The sequence below is a fragment of the Myxine glutinosa genome, chromosome 5, assembly GCF_964187855.1.
Source record: "Myxine glutinosa chromosome 5, kmMyxGlut1.1, whole genome shotgun sequence".
Classification (NCBI taxonomy): domain Eukaryota; kingdom Metazoa; phylum Chordata; class Myxini; order Myxiniformes; family Myxinidae; genus Myxine; species Myxine glutinosa.
The window spans coordinates 44,873,132-44,890,176 of record NC_136265.1 but is presented as its reverse complement, the minus strand read 5'-3'; the positions used below and the strand labels follow the sequence as shown (position 1 = coordinate 44,890,176).

The window sequence follows — 17,045 nt, the reverse complement described above, 5'->3', positions numbered from 1 at the left end:
ACCTTTGCAAAAGTGGATGACAAACGTAATGCTTCATTCAACAATTCATGAACATACATTTATTTAATGTCCACTACAGAAATTGCTTTATATTACTTGCTTCTCTAGCCATTGGCAAATATCCATATTCATCTTTGGATTGGCAAGATGGATCACCTGGCACACTGTCCACCTACTTTACTCAAATCCAATTAAAACTGCTTCAAACTCAAAATGGGGTTTCTGCGATAAGGTGGAACATCATCATCATCATAACATCCTCCTTTGGCATAAGCTGACCGCCATCTGGTACCACTCGCTTATGGATGTTAAAGATCCCACAATGCATTGGAAAGGAAGTGGCCATTGTGGCCCAGTACCCTGACTAAAGTCATGTCTTTGGGTATGAAACGCCCCTCTTAAATAATAGTTCCTCTGTGTGTGATGTTGAGAAAGGGGTTCTGTAGTTAGAAAGACTTTGTTTAAGTGGACTACCAACAAAAATAACCACCTCCAATATATGAATCCCATCATATCTTCCACAATAGTTTGTCTGTCAACCAAATGCCTTTTTGGTCGGGATGGAATTACAAAAACTTGAATCTGTTTTAAAACTAGAGCAATGCGACTGCATGCCCTCGTTGACTGACCTAAAATAAACAACTTTGATTTAAAATTTTCCAGCTGTTCTCAAGTATCACATTTTTACCAGAAATGCCAGGTTTCACATCGATCGGTGAAGCGGTTTCGGAGAAGGGTTTTTGTTTAAATATCGGTTTTTAAGCTAATATGGCTGCCAAACCACGTGACATATGACATCATAAATGTGCACTCTGCATATGTATGGGTAAGGGATCACGTTTGTGAAGTTTCGTGTTGATCGGATAAGGTTCGTTTTTCTATCCCAGATGGCTGCCAAACCACATGATCTACAGCATCATCATTTTCAAACTGTATGCAGCAATGGTGTTAGGTAATATTTGTAAAGTTTTGCATTGATAGGGTAAGCGGTTTCAGAGATATAATTATTTAATATTTTCCTTCAATCCATTATGGCTGCCACACCATGTGACCAATGACGTTTTTGTGATCAACTTTTAATCGTCATGCCTAGCAGATGACACATATAAAGTTTTGAGTCGATCATTTCGGTGGTTTGGGAGAAGATGTTTGTTAGGGTTGTTTATGTTAAATCCAATATGGCTGAAAATCCATGTGACCTATGATCTGTGATGTCTTAAATTTAATATTTCAATACAAATGGGCCACAGATCCTATGCATGAAATTTCAGATTTTTAGGATAAGGAATTTGATTGAAACATTTATGGCTGGGATGGGCACTTCACCTATGATGTCATTATCATGCTTTTGTTCCCCATTGGGAGTACTTGACAATGGGACAAGTTTCAAATTTTTCCATTCAGCGGTTTCCGAGAATTTTTTATTATTATTTGTGATTAATCCAAAATTGCTGCCATACCGTGACCTATGACGTCACAATTATTTAAAAAACATTCTACATGGGTGTCACTCCTACCTTAAAAGTTTTGTCTCAATCAGACATGTGGTTGCTGAGAAAAACGAGGTTTAGCCCATACGTACGGACGGACGGACGGACAACCCGAAAACATAATGCCTCTGGCCACCTTCGGGGGCGGAGGCATAAAAACGACAAATGGCCTACGGACTAGCTGGTCAATGCTAATGCACTGTGGATCTTAATGTCGTATGCAAAATGTAAATAAAATGATGCAAAATAAATGCATCGATTAGATGTGGTCCAAAAAAGAGAGGTCAGGCGTGATAGGTCAAATTATGTTTTCCTGCATATTCAACATCACTCATTCCTCGGATACATGTTGCAAAGATGACAATGCAGGAATAGAAAGTACAAGTGTGCACGTGCTACCTACCTATTGATGCACGGTCATTATGACACTTACCGGCTGCCCATCCTTGCGCCAAACCCCATCAACCTTCTCATCATCAAGGATGCAGGTGAACTCTGCGCTCTGTCCCGTCCGCACTTCTTGGTCAGACAGGCCACTTTGTAGTGTTGCCAGACGTTCTGTAGAATTGAGGAGAAAACTTGTTTTTGGCTCTAGTTTTAGGTCAGTATGTGAAAACTTTAGCTTTTATGAGTATTCGACAATATTTTTGTTCATGTAAATGTAATTTAATTCACCATCTACAATCAAATCTGCCCCGGAGCGGTATTCTTTATCGTCGGCTTCCTGTGTGATCACCACACTGTACTGTCCAGCGTCCCCCTCGGCGGCATCTTCTACCACCAACTCATGCCGACGCCCATCCGATACCACCTATAAAAGGCAAGAGTAACAAAATGGCAACGAATTCAGGGAAAGTAATATCGCAAGACTATAGTATAGTATATATATATACAAGTAATTGCATCAACAAAAATTGCAACATTTTAATACACCCACAAAAGACTTTTGTTTTGATACTACAACTTTATCCCGGAGATCTTTTGAAAGCTCCTTGGTGGTCATGGTTGAGCCTTTCCTGTGAAATGCACTAACCAGCAGCGGAAGCTGACAGAAAGAGCTGATTTTATTCTTAAATAATCAGAATCACTACAATCTATCACAGGTGGAGGCCAATTAACTTGGTATGTGATTTTGAAGGTGATTGGTTACACCTGAGCTAATTTACAATTGCTATTATAAGAAGGGGTGAGCACTTATCCAACCAAGATATTCTAGTTTTGTATTTTTAATTAATTCTCTGAAATTTGTAGAATTTGTTTTTCACTTGGAAGTTGTTGGTTATGATGTGTAAATAAAGGTGGGAAATGTCTACTTTAATGCAATTTAATTCCAGGTTAAAAGGCAACAAAAGGTGAAAAATTCAAAAGAGGGTGTAGACTTTCTATATACACTGTATCTAGCCTGGGTTTGAATCTTGGCCCAGCTACAAACTGTCATCCTAGTGTCTCACAGGCAAGGTGAGGTATGAGGTCAGGTACACAAACCGACAGAGGGTACTGCATCAGTGGCACAGGCGAGCCCTCAGTTGTTCATGCTACTCCGCAGGCTTGTGATGCATATGAACGAAGAAGATCTAGGCCTACTTTTAGCTCCTAAAAACTGCCAAACTATTTCTTCCCTCCTCCAAATCCACTCTACTATCCCTTTCCACTCTACTATCCCTCTCCCCCCACTTTTCCTTCCCCTTCCATTTTTGCCACCCCTCCACCTCCTTTTTTTTCCCTTGCACACGCAATACTGTATATACATGAATACATATTACGTACTATTGAAATGTACCTTTTAACTCTTTAGGACGCTGAGACCCTTTCGACCTTTGAAGACCCTTTAAAACCCGTGATATCCTAAAGACCCAGAGAACCCAAAATACCCCGAAGATCCAAAAGTTCCTGAGGACCCAAAAATTCATGCGGACCGAAAAGGCCCAAAAAACCCAAAAAGGAAGGGGGCGATGGGGGTATTTTGGAGAAGAGGTAAAATTTTCTGCCATTTTTTCATGCAAGTATAGTTATGTCATTTGGTAGTGATCACCCTTTAGTCCAAACGACAGTTGCAAAGCTCTTATTTCCTGCGCGTATGTTGTCGCTCACCTTGTACTTTCCACTATGGAAGGCGCTTTCAGGAATCTCTTGCCCATTCTTGAGCCAGCGAACCTTTGCCTCCTTACTGTTGATCTCGCACTCAAAGCGTGTAGCATTCTTCTCCTTAACCCGCACGGTCTTCAGGTTGCTGATAAACTTTATGGGCTCCTCTGTTTATATGCAAACAAGTGGACAGAATGGAAAATGCTGCAGACCTAAGCATTTTGGTAAGTGGACAATTTGATTTTTAAAATGTCATTTTTCTATGTCCTCTTTTTGTCCTCTTTTTGCTATGCAAAAAATTTCCTTTTTCTATGTAAAAACAGTGTGCAGACATTTGTAAAGCTTCTCTTACTTTCCATGACGAGCTCGGCCTCTGAACGATGGTCTGCTATAGCAATGGCGTACTTGCCCCTGTCTGCTGCCCGCACGTCTTTCACCACCAGCTGGTGGGTCGTACCTCCGTCCAGCACCACAATGTCATACTTGTCACTGCGTTTCAGTGGCACGCCATTAAATGACCAATCCACATTCTGCATGGGCTTGGACAACTTGAGCTCAAATACAGCTGAATCACGCTCTTTGACATGTGTTTTTTTCAGCTTGGATATGATCTCCAGCACTTCATCTACCAGGGAGGGTGAAATGGAATGAAACAAGTTAAAAGGTCAATAAAATGATTCCAGTTGTACAACCTCCAGTGAATGAGAAATACCACTCTGAAAGTGCATGAGTCAGTCATAGTGTGCCAGCAATCCAACAAAATATTCACTTCCTTCCAAAAACAAACCTCATTATAACGTCGAAGGCAGAGATGATTGGTTATCTGGGATCAGAATTTATGGGACACACATTGATGAACCACCCTGCCTGTGAAACATTGGGATGACAGCTTTGAGGAAAGTGTACTGTGCGTACCTCTAGGCCATCCTGTCAGCCTACAGTGCCAAGGATGCTGAGGATATAACTCCCCAAATGATTTGGTTTGCAAATTAATGAAATCCAAGTTACTTCCAAAGTAATGAACATGTTGTTACAGGATTGTCTTTTTGAAAACCCCAGCTGGCAATTATTACAAATGACTTTCCAGAAGAGGAAAATCTGCTTGTTCTGGCCTCCAGGTGGGGCCGGTCTACAATTTGTTGTTGACTCTCTTCATGCTCTGAGCACAATTTGTTGGTGGTTGGCACTGAAATGTGCCTTATGAAAACGCAGTGCCTCCCACCCCATCCCAACCCGTATGTAAATAAAAACAACTGGAATGAGTCACTTAGATATAGTTGTTGAAATGAAACCAATTTTGTTTGATTCAGAAATGTGAAATATATTTACCTACAATATAATGTTCGTGCATGGCTCCTTTTACCGATGGAATTGCATTCTTTTTCAAATTTATGCTGTTACGAATATTTAATACAGAAACAAGAAAGACGTCATGCAGAGCCCGATACTTTCAAAATCCACCCCTTCCCCCCACAAACGTTGCCATGGATACATCAAATTGTCCGTTTTATTATCAAAGCTCGGGTCAATCAGATTAAAATTAATTATTTTTCACATGAAAAATGAAGATATTAGAAGTTTGACCTTGAGTTGACCTTCAACCTTTTGACTTCATAAAAATAGTTGCTTTCCAAATTCAGTGATGCACTGTGTAATTGCTGTTTAATTTTAAAGTCAATCAGATGAAAATTGATGATATTAGAAGGTTGACCTTTGACCTTTTGACTTCATAAATAGTTGGTTTCTCAATTTAGTGACTCAATATGCAAATGCTGTTCAACTTTCAAGTCAATCAGATGAAAAATGACAACTTTAGAAATTTGACCTCAAGATGACCTTTGACCTCAAAACCAAATAGGCTTCTTCGTTTTGACCAACTCTACCATCTGGTGAAAATCGGTTTAAAATTGTGACCTGTAGGCAATTGAAAGACAGACAGAATAACGGACAAGACCAACCAATATACTTGAAAAAATCTTAGATTTTGTAACAAGAGGCACAAAAAGAGCAAAGAAACAAAGAGTTGTTGTACGAAGTCACAGAAGGTCAAATTGAAGTAAAACATACCAATGACTCTGAGTTTGGCTTTCAATGTTCTCTCGTTGACCTGGAGACTGTACTCTCCAGCGTCCTTCTGCTTGAGCTTGGAAATGACCAGCTGGTGCTTCATGCCGATCTGCTTGAGTGTGAACTTTCCCAGACTGACGTTCGGCCGGATAAGTTCCCCGTTCTACGCTCGCAGCACAGGTACATGCAAGGCACAGGTACAGGCAGCACAGGTACAGGTATGCATGCAATGGATGGCAGTACATTGTTGAAATTTTTTTTTTTTGCTCCAGCTATTTTGGGTCCGGCGCCGATCGACACAGGCACGCTAAATAACTCATTGTTCAAAAATTATGCCGTCCATGACCTTGTGACCTTGAGAATGAAAAAAGACGGTGAATGATCAGAATATTTTGAGCCAAATACATGGCATTTGCCTCGCATAAGTCAGAGCCATGTCGACATCCGTTGAGTTTAACTGGAGTTGGTTAATAAAAAATATCAAGTCACGATACAACGTTCTAATTGATAATAATGAAGCATGAAAGAACGATGCAAGCCTTTCTTTCAAAAATGTCGAAAAAAACCCCCCCAAAAGTCGATATAATTACAGTACAGTCAGCCGCCAACATTCGCGGGGATACATTCATGGAAAATGCTGCGAATGTCAGAACCGTGAATGTGGGGGCATTGTTTCAATGGTAAGAGGGGGGATAGGTTCCCAGATTCCACTAATACACAAGACACAGGGGCACAAATGTCAGAACCACGAATGTGGGGACATTGTTTCAATGGTAAGAGGGGGATAGGTTCCCGGATTCCGCTAATACGCAAGACACAGGGCAGCGAATGTCAGAACCGCGAATGTGGGGGCATTGCTTCAATGGTAAGAGGGGGGATAGGTTCCCAGATTCTGCTAATATGCAAGACACGGGGCCGCGAATGTCAGAACCACGAATGTGGGGGCATTGTTTCAATGGTAAGAGGGGAGATATGTTCCCAGATTCCGCTAATACGCAAGACACAGGGCAGCGAATGTGGGGGCATTGTTTCAATGGTAAGAGGGGGGATAGGTTCCCAGATTCCGCCAATACGCAAGACACAGGGCCGCGAATGTCAGAACCACGAATGTGGGGGCATTGTTTCAATGGTAAGAGGGGGGATAGGTTCCCAGATTCCGCCAATACGCAAGACACAGGGCCGCGAATGTCAGAACCGCGAATGTGGGGGCATTGTTTCAATGGTAAGAGGGGGGATATGTTCCCAGATTCCGCTAATACGCAAGACACAGGGCCGCGAATGTCAGAACCACGAATGTGGGGGCATTGTTTCAATGGTAAGAGGGGGGATATGTTCCCAGATTCCGCTAATACGCAAGACACAGGGCAGCGAATGTCAGAACCGCGAATGTGGGGGCATTGCTTCAATGGTAAGAGGGGGGATAGGTTCCCAGATTCCGCTAATACGCAAGACACAGGGCAGCGAATGTCAGAACCGCGAATGTGGGGGCATTGCTTCAATGGTAAGAGGGGGGATAGGTTCCCAGATTCCGCTAATACGCAAGACACAGGGCTGCGAATGTATAATCGGGTCGCCATTTATCAACCGCGAATACGTGGAACCCGTGAATGTTGGGACTGCAAATTTTGGGGTCCGACTCTACGTATTTCAATTTCGAGACGAACAATTGCATTGCCATACTTTTGCTGCTGAGTTTTCCCTTCATGGCATCTCGTTCATTCTTGCGATTGTGTTCCTGTCCTCAAGAAAGGCATCGAGTTGGGTTGTGAAAATTTTTGCGAGCACTTTATTTTTTATATCAGGGCGAATGGGGATGCTGATGATCATCCGAAACCTTGTCACGAGGGAACTGTGCATCATTCTGTCTCGCCCTCGTCCAAAAGAGCAGCCCCATGCCGCACAACATACCATAATCCCACCAAAATCCAGTGAAATCCTGTTTTAAATGCCACTTCTGTATGAAAGTGAACCCAAAAGTAACTTGATTGGTAAGCAAAATCGCTCCATGGAGACCACGTGACACGGATTGACCAATCACACAGCCAGATAGCTCTATATGGGAAAAGCGGTAGATGGCCAGACTCTCTTTATATACGACACTGTGTTTGTCCAAGCGAGGCATTGTAAATAGCCCCACAAGTCTTATGGGTGATGATGCCATAAAAAAACACCGTTAGAGGCCATTTTTCCCCATAGAGCAGGGGTTGGTCCTTTTTTGGGCACCGTGGTCCCCGTTTTGAAGCAATGTTTTATGGTCGGATGCCCTTCCTGCCGCCAACCCTGTTAGTCACCACTTGCGACACACACGGAATTACCATTGAACTGGTACTCAATTTGCCGACCCCGAAAGGATGACAGGCTGAGTCAACCCCCCTGGCGTTAATTCAGCAATCGACCGGGATTCGAACCCAGGATCCCAAGCCGACACCCTAACCGCTAAGTGGTGATGATGCCATAAGATGGACAATACTCTTTACAGAGCGTTGGTGCTGCCGAAGCAGTTCCTCAACAAAGTATTATGATGGATGGTTTGCCTTTGCCTTCCGAGCAGTTGGTCAGTGCAGGAATTTGTAATTTCGCCTTCCGTGGTATCTCCAATGTGCACGGATTTAATGCTGGCAGATGGAACACCCAAATTAACTTCCATACGAGGGACAATTGCCCCCATCGATGTAACGCCCTGTCTGTGAAACACCAGGATGACAGTTTATAGCTGGACCAAGATTGGAACCCACATTAGACAGCTCAGAGGACCCAAGTCTTATGACTTTCAATAAATCGTACAATAAATACGACTTACCTTAAACCAATGGATTATGGCGCTATTAGGGTCTCGTAGCTCCATCTGGACTTCAAACGTCACAGTTGCATCTTCATGTCCATCCACATCTTGCAATTGCTGAACGATTGTCACCGACTGGGGATGTATGACAGTTTTGTGTTAGGGTTAGAAACTGTTACTCAAGCTTTTGCACACACACACACGCACACACACACACACAGACAGACACAAAGACACACAATGACATACACACAGACACACACACACACACACCTACACTGACACACACATACACGACACACTCACCAGCGCCATGTGCTGGGGGATTGGGGGGGGAGTTCCTGCATGTCTTCAGTACCCCCTTTCCACATTAATTTTTTTATGATGTGTTATATATATACACAAAGAATTAAGTTAAGCACCCCCCCGTTTTTTTACAACCTCGCACATTACAAGTTTGTTGTCGTCAAAACAGTGTAATATACCCATGATATTGCTATATTTTCTGGAGAAGTGATATTATGGTCACATAAAAACATAACAATCATGCCGTTTTCAATATTTTATTCTGAATAATTTAAGGTGAAATTTTTTGGGAATTTTAGGCATATTTTCACCTCAATTTAAGTATGGAGCTATAGGTCCATCACGGACAGTGTGGATGACGTTTATGTTTTCTAACGTACAGTCATTGTTCTGAGAAGACCTCTAGCGATCTTTGCGTCAATAACGTGTGTAGGACCCACGTGATCGGATGGAGCAAGGTGCTGTGACAACCATCCCCTGGCCTGCGTACAGTCCTGACCTGAACCCCCTCGAGCACGTTTGGGACATGTTGGGACGACAAATTGCGAAGATGGTCCCTCCAATAGCCAATCTGGATGAATTGGAACGTGCATTACATCGGGAATGGAACAACCTGCCACAGCAACGCATACGACGGCTTACAGGGTCTATGAGACGTAGGGTTGAGTCAGTGATCCGATCACGTGGGTCCTACGTTATTGACGCAAAGATCGCTAGAGGTCTTCTCAGAACAATGATTGTACGTTAGAAAACATAAACGTCATCCACACTGTCCGTGATGGACCTATAGCTCCATACTTAAATTGAGGTGAAAATATGCCTAAAATTCCCAAAAAATTTCACCTTAAATTATTCAGAATAAAATATTGAAAACGGCATGATTGTTATGTTTTTATGTGACCATAATATCACTTCTCCAGAAAATATAGCAATATCATGGGTATATTACACTGTTTTGACGACAACAAACTTGTAATGTGCGAGGTTGTAAAAAAACGGGGGGGTGCTTAACTTAATTCTTTGTGTATATATATATATATACACACACACACAGAGCGTCGGTGCAAAAGCAGTTTATGGTTTATTTGATCTCAGAACAAACACTGGCAATAGCAGTGTCATCCTGCTGCACCACTACCTGTAGCATCAGTCAACCCACATGGCTTTAGAAGCCTTAATTCCATGGAACCGAAACCTATCCAGGTTCCTCCTGATGACTCCATTATTCGGGTTCTTTCTGATTACTCCAATGTAGTATTTGGTTTTCTGTTTCATGACGATTGTACCATATCTTGATGCTGTGCAGACTGTGCTTCCCCACTGATGGACCTCTGGTAGTTTGTAACTTTGGCTGCGTTTTTGCCTGAGGAAGTAATGCTGAAATCTGTCTATCTGGGTTCTTCCCAACATCTTTCGAGGAGCTAGGGCTAGGAGTTGGGCTCAGGAGTTGGGGCTAGGAGTTGGGGCTGGGAGTTGGGGCTAGGAGTTGGGGCTAGGAGTTGGGGCTAGGAGTTGGGGCTAGGAGCTAGGGCTAGCAGTTGGGGCTAGGAGCTAGGGCTAGCAGTTGGGGCTAGGAATTGGGGCTAGGAATTGGGGCTAGGAGTTGGAGCTAGGAGTTGGAGCTAGGAGTTGGAGCTAGGAGTTGGAGCTAGGAGTTGGGGCGAGGAGTAGGAGCTACGAGTTAGGGCTAGGAGTTAGGGCTAGGAGTTGGGGCTCGGAGTAGGAGCTAGGAGTTAGGGCTAGGAGTAGGAGCTAGGAGTTGGGGCTAGGAGTTGGGGCTAGGAGTTGGGGTTAGGAGTTGGAGCTAGGAGTTAGGGCTAGGAGTAGGAGCTAGGAGTTAGCGCTAGGAGTAGGAGCTAGGAGTTGGGGCTAGGAATTGGGGCTAGGAGTTGGGGCTAGGAGTTGGGGTTAGGAGTTGGAGCTAGGAGTTGGAGCTCGGAGTTGGAGCTAGGAGTTGGAGCTCGGAGTTGGAGCTAGGAGTTTGAGCTAGGAGTTTGAGCTAGGAGTAGGAGCTAGGAGTAGGAGCTAGGAGTTGGGGCTAGGAGTTGGGGCTAGGAGTTGGGGCTAGGAGTTGGGGCTAGGAGTTGGGGCTAGGAGTTGGGGCTAGGAGTTGGGGCTAGGAGTTGGGGCTAGGAGTTGGGGCTAGGAGTTGGGGCTAGGAGTTGGGGCTAGGAGTTGGGGCTAGGAGTTAGGGCTAGGAGTAGGAGCTAGGAGTTAGCGCTAGGAGTTAGGGCTAGGAGTAGGAGCTAGGAGTTGGGGCTAGGAGTTGGGGCTAGGAGTTGGGGCTGGGAGTTGGGGCTAGGAGTTGGAGCTCAGAGTTGGAGCTCAGAGTTGGAGCTAGGAGTTGGAGCTAGGAGTTGGAGCTAGGAGTAGGAGCTAGGAGTTAGCGCTAGGAGTTAGGGCTAGGAGTTGGAGCTAGGAGTTGGGGCTAGGAGTTAGGGCTAGGAGTTGGGGCTAGGAGTTGGAGCTAGGAGTTGGAGCTCAGAGTTGGAGCTAGGAGTTGGAGCTAGGAGTTGGAGCTAGGAGTTGGAGCTAGGAGTTGGAGCTAGGAGTTGGAGCTAGGAGTTGGAGCTCGGAGTTGGAGCTAGGAGTTGGAGCTAGGAGTTGGAGCTAGGAGTTGGAGCTCGGAGTTGGAGCTCGGAGTTGGAGCTGGGAGTTGGAGCTGGGAGTTGGAGCTGGGAGTTGGAGCTAGGAGTTGGAGCTAGGAGTTGGAGCTAGGAGTTGGAGCTGGGAGTTAGGGCTGGGAGTTAGGGCTGGGAGTTAGGGCTGGGAGTTAGGGCTGGGAGTTAGGGCTGGGAGTTAGGGCTGGGAGTTAAGGGAAGGAGCTAGGGCTAGGAGTTGGAGCTGGGAGTTAGAACTGCGACTTAAGGGAAGGAGCTCGGACTAGGAGTTAGGGATCTTTTTTCCTTTCACATTTCTTTATACGTTTTCACATTTCTCCTTATTCATTTTAATTCTTTCTTGTTCTTTCTTTCTCTCTTTCTTCATCGATCTGTCCAAGGAGAAGTGAATTCTTGCAGAGATTTTTCTGTAAGGTTTACTTGGCTACGCTTGGATGGGTTTGAGGGTTGTGGAGAAGCGACTGAAACCCGAATCCTATCCAGGTTCCTCCTGATGACTCCATCTTTGCTCTTTGCTTATTCAGGTTCCTTCTGATGACTCCAATGTACTATTTGGTTTCCCATTTTATTACATTTGCAAATCAAGCCCCCCCCCCCCACCACTGGGTAAGGAATAAATGAATCCATGATGCACTAGTAGTGGATGGTTCTGTTTCTTTCACAGACTAAAACTGATCCAAAATTCATACAATTTTCATGACTTACCTTCTGGCTATAATTTAGAGATCTCGTGGACTGTATAATGGATAACTAAACAGGGTAGACTTGTGGTAGGCATTCCCTGTGGATCAGGACTCTTGGAGCGAGCGCTGGTGTGTTGCAGGGGTTCATGGTCACCATTACAGCTGAGACATGCTGTATGTATATGTATATGTATTGTTATGTATTAATGTATTATTATATGTTATATGTATTATTATAAACATTAATTAATTAATGTTATATTGTTATAATTAATGTTAATAATTAATTAATGTTATAATTAATGTTATAATTAATGTTATAATTATGTTATAATTAATGTTAATAATTAATTAATATTAATTAATGTTATATTAATTAATTAATAATTAATGTTATATTGTTATAATGTTATATCGTTATAATTAATGTTATATGTATTATTTTAAACATTCATTAATTAATGTATTATTATATGTTATATGTATTATTATTATTATTATTATATGTTATATGTATTATTATAATACATATAACATAATACTATTATATGTTATATGTATTATTATATATTATATGTTATATTATTATTGTTGTTATATGTATCATATATATTATATATGTTATATGTATTATTATAAACCGTTTAGGCCTATCCGCGACCTTCTGGTGTTAACCGGGAGTCGCACGACAGTATGTATGTGTATAGGACCCAGTACCCAAAAGTAAAAATTGTAATTCTTTCATCTTACGTCAACATCCTGTTTTTTCTTTTTCATCTGCTTTAGTTTCTTCAACATTCCCCGGAAGTCTGTGTAACCATATTGCGCACAGACTTTCTCGTAGTCTTTCTTCTGCACGTGTGTTAAGATCTCCATCATCTCTTTCTCGTCCGGAACTCTTTTTTCTTCCTTCACTATCACTGGCACCTTCGATCTGCACACGTGAATTGCTCAAATTAGGAAAATGAACATTGCAGATCTTCAGTTGTAATGGAGTTACCTATCGTACAGTTGAACCCCCATCTCATGGGTATCACATTGGACCTCAGTCTTCTAATATGGGAGATTGAGGTCCTCCATATACTCGGAGTATGCAGTACAAGGCCTGGTGGCTTATTGGTTAAGGTGGTTGGCTTATGATCCCTATTCGGATACAAATACAAATCGATCCCTATTAGGAAGGGAATCTAATCAAGAGGACTTTATGCTGTTCATCGCTAATTAGGTTGCCAAGCCATTTATTTCCATGAGCAAGTGGCCACACACAATGGCCAATTCTTAGTGAAATTCCATGGAATCCTTAGACACCAGTGACGTCATAAGTATGATCTATGATGACATTTTCTTCACAGCGAGTAATGATTTTTGGATACGTAGAGGCCTTTTCTTTTGAAACTCTGGAAACTTTTGGTTTAGTGCCACTTGCACATGGAAATGTACCACCAATCCCAGAAAAGTTTGGATGTTGTAAAACATACCTCTTTTTCATCAGAGATTTGAAATCCACTTTATCTGGGTCTGTGTTGAGAAGAGAACACAATAGAAGTTACGATGTACAAATGGTATGTTGTGTCAATTGCTACAAATTGTACAAGACACACATTTGGAACAATCAAACCAAAAAATGTCCAGACACAGAAAAAACAATTTGTTTTGATTACATTTGTTTTCAGGTTATAATGAAAAACTGAACGTAGTTTTTAATCCTAATTTTTGAGGTGTTACAGTTTTAAAAAAGCAAACCAAATAGGTACCACCCCTAAAAATCGCAATGTTCATGACGTCATCTGTGTGAGGCAAGGTTGGCTCAGCACACAATGGATAATGGCCGCACAACTTGCTTCAGACTCGTCAGAAAGCGAATTTGAGGAAAGAAATTCCTGATCAAGAATCCTCTGATAGTCGAAATCATTATAAAAACTACCTGCGGAAAAAAACAATTCTCGACATGACGTAGCTGGTCACGTGGGTAATCAATTCACCATATTTTGGGGGACAGCACCAATCGAGCTTAAAAGGACACCCAAAAATGTTAATACCTTCCTTCCAAGATATTTATTCAAAAAAAGAACAATTAGGTGTTAAGTGAAGCAATATCTATTTACTAGTACAAACCCCGTGAAAAATGACGAGTTGGAACAGTTTATTCGACGGTGCAGCCTTGTGAGCGTGCCAAAGTCTGAAGCCTCGGCCTAGTGTCAGGTGTGCTTATATCTTCTTTATTTATTAGACATCATACGGAGGTAAATGAACACTCGTTTTACTCTGTGCGCGTTGCACGAATTTCACCTCCGAGCCTTGTATTTATTGTTTTTGTTTTTTTAACGCTCATGTACACCGCCATTGAGGCTCGGTTTGCAAGCCACCGTCTACATTTGCAATAGAAGAGACATAATTACTCTTTTATGGAAAATGTTTGTCGAGTTTGTTTTATCCTCAAAAATAGACCATGGTGAAGACATATTTGTGTTAAAAGATTGGCTTTTAAAACCTCCCCTTATGAATGGGGACAGACATCTGTACAAACACACAAACTGACATTGTGTTTTATATGGTAGATTAAACCAAACATGATTTTTCTGTGTCTGTGGCCCTTTAAGTCCTCATCACCTGTTCTAAGGTTGCCAAGGCATTTAGGAATTCAAATCCAATGGCGTGAACCATGTGAAAGAATCTTCAAAATCTACATTTAAAGAATCTTCAAAATCTACATTTGAGAAGGAGACACACTCCAAACACAGCCATCGTAGTGGCCAAGCATCATGTGGGCCAATGGAGATTCAAAGTTTAATCAATCGTAGTTGGTGAATTGTGTTAACAATGAGTGTGCACATTTGTCGAGGGAAGATTCTATTATATGTCAATCATGGTGTTAGTTGTGACTCACTTTCTGTAACAACAAGTGTGAAGGTGAAGGTGATTTCAGCAAAAGGATTGTCGGCTATGCACTTGTACGTGTTCGAATCCTCGATCACAGTGTCTTCAATCTGAATGTAACAAGAACAATCATTGGGAAACATTACCATGATGGTGATATTGATGTACTGTTACTTATGCTGTTTTTAGCCGCGTCGCAGACGCTGGTCATAGAGTGCCCTCTGCTGTTGTTGTTGTTCTTCTTGTTCTTGTTCTTGCAGAGAAGACAAAACCTCAAAGCTCCACCCATTCTGGGAACCATAGCTCCACCCATTCTGTCAGAGGCTTCATATAAACAAATATCCACCATTTTATTAACTCGCATAGCTTTGAGGCCTGTTTTGTAGGCCCGTGGTGTCTTCCTCTCTCACACAGTTTTATTTCAAATCAAATTCGATATATAATTTCATTTTTCACAGTCGCTAACATAGTTTTAGACTCGGTTGAAAAAAAACGGGAAGAAAATCCGATGAAAGTTGCCCTTTATAGAACGAAATGAATTCTCAAAGGCCTGTAACTTCAAGTCCATTGAGATTTATTTTTTTTAAATCGCGGCATGGTCAGTCATACACCGCCCGAAATAACAGACCGGAAAATGCCGAGATATATATATTTTGTTTAAATCGCGGCATGGTCAGTCATACACCGCCCGAAATAACAGACGGGAAAATGCCGAGATATATTAAAAATTCGTCCATTTGATGACAATCGTCACGATGAAATATTTAATTTATACGTCGTCACAATAATGTGGAGAGAGGAGCATAGCTTCGTTCACGTGTCGCCACATACGGGAAATTGCCGAGATATATTTTTTTAAAATCGCGGCATGGTCAGTCATACACCGCCTGAAATAACAGACGGGAAAATGCCGAGATATATTAAAAATTCGTCCATTTGATGACAATCGTCACGATGAAATATTTAATTTATACGTCGTCACAATAATGTGGAGAAAGGAGCATAGCTTCGTTCACGTGTCACCACACACGGGAAATTGCCGAGATATATATTTTTTTACATCGCGGCATGGTCAGTCATACACCGCCTGAAATAACAGACGGGAAAATGCCGAGATATATTAAAAATTCGTCGCCACACACGGGAAATTGCCGAGATATATTTTCACTTTGCACAAAAATAACATCAAGTAATCGAATCAATAGGAATGTCCTGTGCCTATAACATCGACGTTATAGGCACAGCTGCATCTAGGCATTGTGTAACATCGACGCGGCTTTTGTTTTAATTAAAACTTTTTGTACTTGTTTAATTATAAATGCATGGGCTAAGGCCCGTAATAAAAGTGACACACGCACACACGGATTATACCGATGAGACAAACACTTAAACACAGCCACTGAGCTTGGGGGAAGTGACATCACTGCCGTCACTTCCGGGAAATTCTGGGTACAATGGCGCCGCTTTTCTCACCGTACTCAGCGGGGCATTTCCTCAAGAGGAATTTTCTCCTCCCTATGGATGCCAACCATACGGGATTGTCTGTGCTCTATCCTTTTCAAGCATGGAAGCAGCACGTGCAATTTTTAAAGTCTTTGGTATGACTTGAACAGCTCCAATCCAGATGGCTGTTTTATGGGAGACACCATTTCCTTAGTGGATGGCCATTGGCTCCCTTCGAGAGCTCGTTCGTCCTTTGCCAGGTGGTGTTTTTGGTTTTGGCAGGGTGTCACAGTCACCCTCACCATGAGCAAAGCCAATTAGGGGTGTCGGTGTAGTCGCCAACAGCCCGACCATGCGGCAGGTAGCACTGGGATACATGTTACCAGTGGCAGTCCCAAAAGACTGACCTGACAAACCCGGAGAAATTTCGCACCGGAATTTTATAGTGTGTTTTTGCCTTCCTCCTGTAGGTTTTCATCTCGAAAACAGCAAGGCAAACCTAAAATCTCAGCATCAACCTAAGAAGAACAGATTTTGGACTTGTCCTTCAAGCACTTGTCCTTTAAGGTCTTAAAATCATAAAACGAAATCAATGATGATGTACGAGAACCAACTCGTACGTGCTCTGAAAAGATGTCCAGGTACATTTAGAAAGCCCTGCCCAGTCACCGGATGGGACATCGAGTATCTC

At 42.4% G+C, this 17,045-nt stretch overlaps 1 protein-coding gene across 1 annotated transcript in view; it reads right to left on the bottom strand.

The window, feature by feature from the left end:
* Positions 1-17,045, bottom strand: part of IGSF22 (immunoglobulin superfamily member 22) — a 69,488-nt gene that overhangs the window by 35,850 nt on the left and 16,593 nt on the right. Inside the window, exons 5-13 of the mRNA XM_068117174.2 lie at positions 14,922-15,021; positions 13,513-13,552; positions 12,785-12,968; positions 8,443-8,559; positions 5,643-5,805; positions 3,928-4,200; positions 3,582-3,742; positions 2,166-2,301; positions 1,924-2,048 (exon numbers count right to left, since the gene is read on the bottom strand). Coding sequence (XP_067973275.2) covers positions 1,924-2,048; positions 2,166-2,301; positions 3,582-3,742; positions 3,928-4,200; positions 5,643-5,805; positions 8,443-8,559; positions 12,785-12,968; positions 13,513-13,552; positions 14,922-15,021 — 1,299 coding nt within the window. The remainder of the gene's footprint in view (positions 1-1,923; positions 2,049-2,165; positions 2,302-3,581; positions 3,743-3,927; positions 4,201-5,642; positions 5,806-8,442; positions 8,560-12,784; positions 12,969-13,512; positions 13,553-14,921; positions 15,022-17,045) is intronic.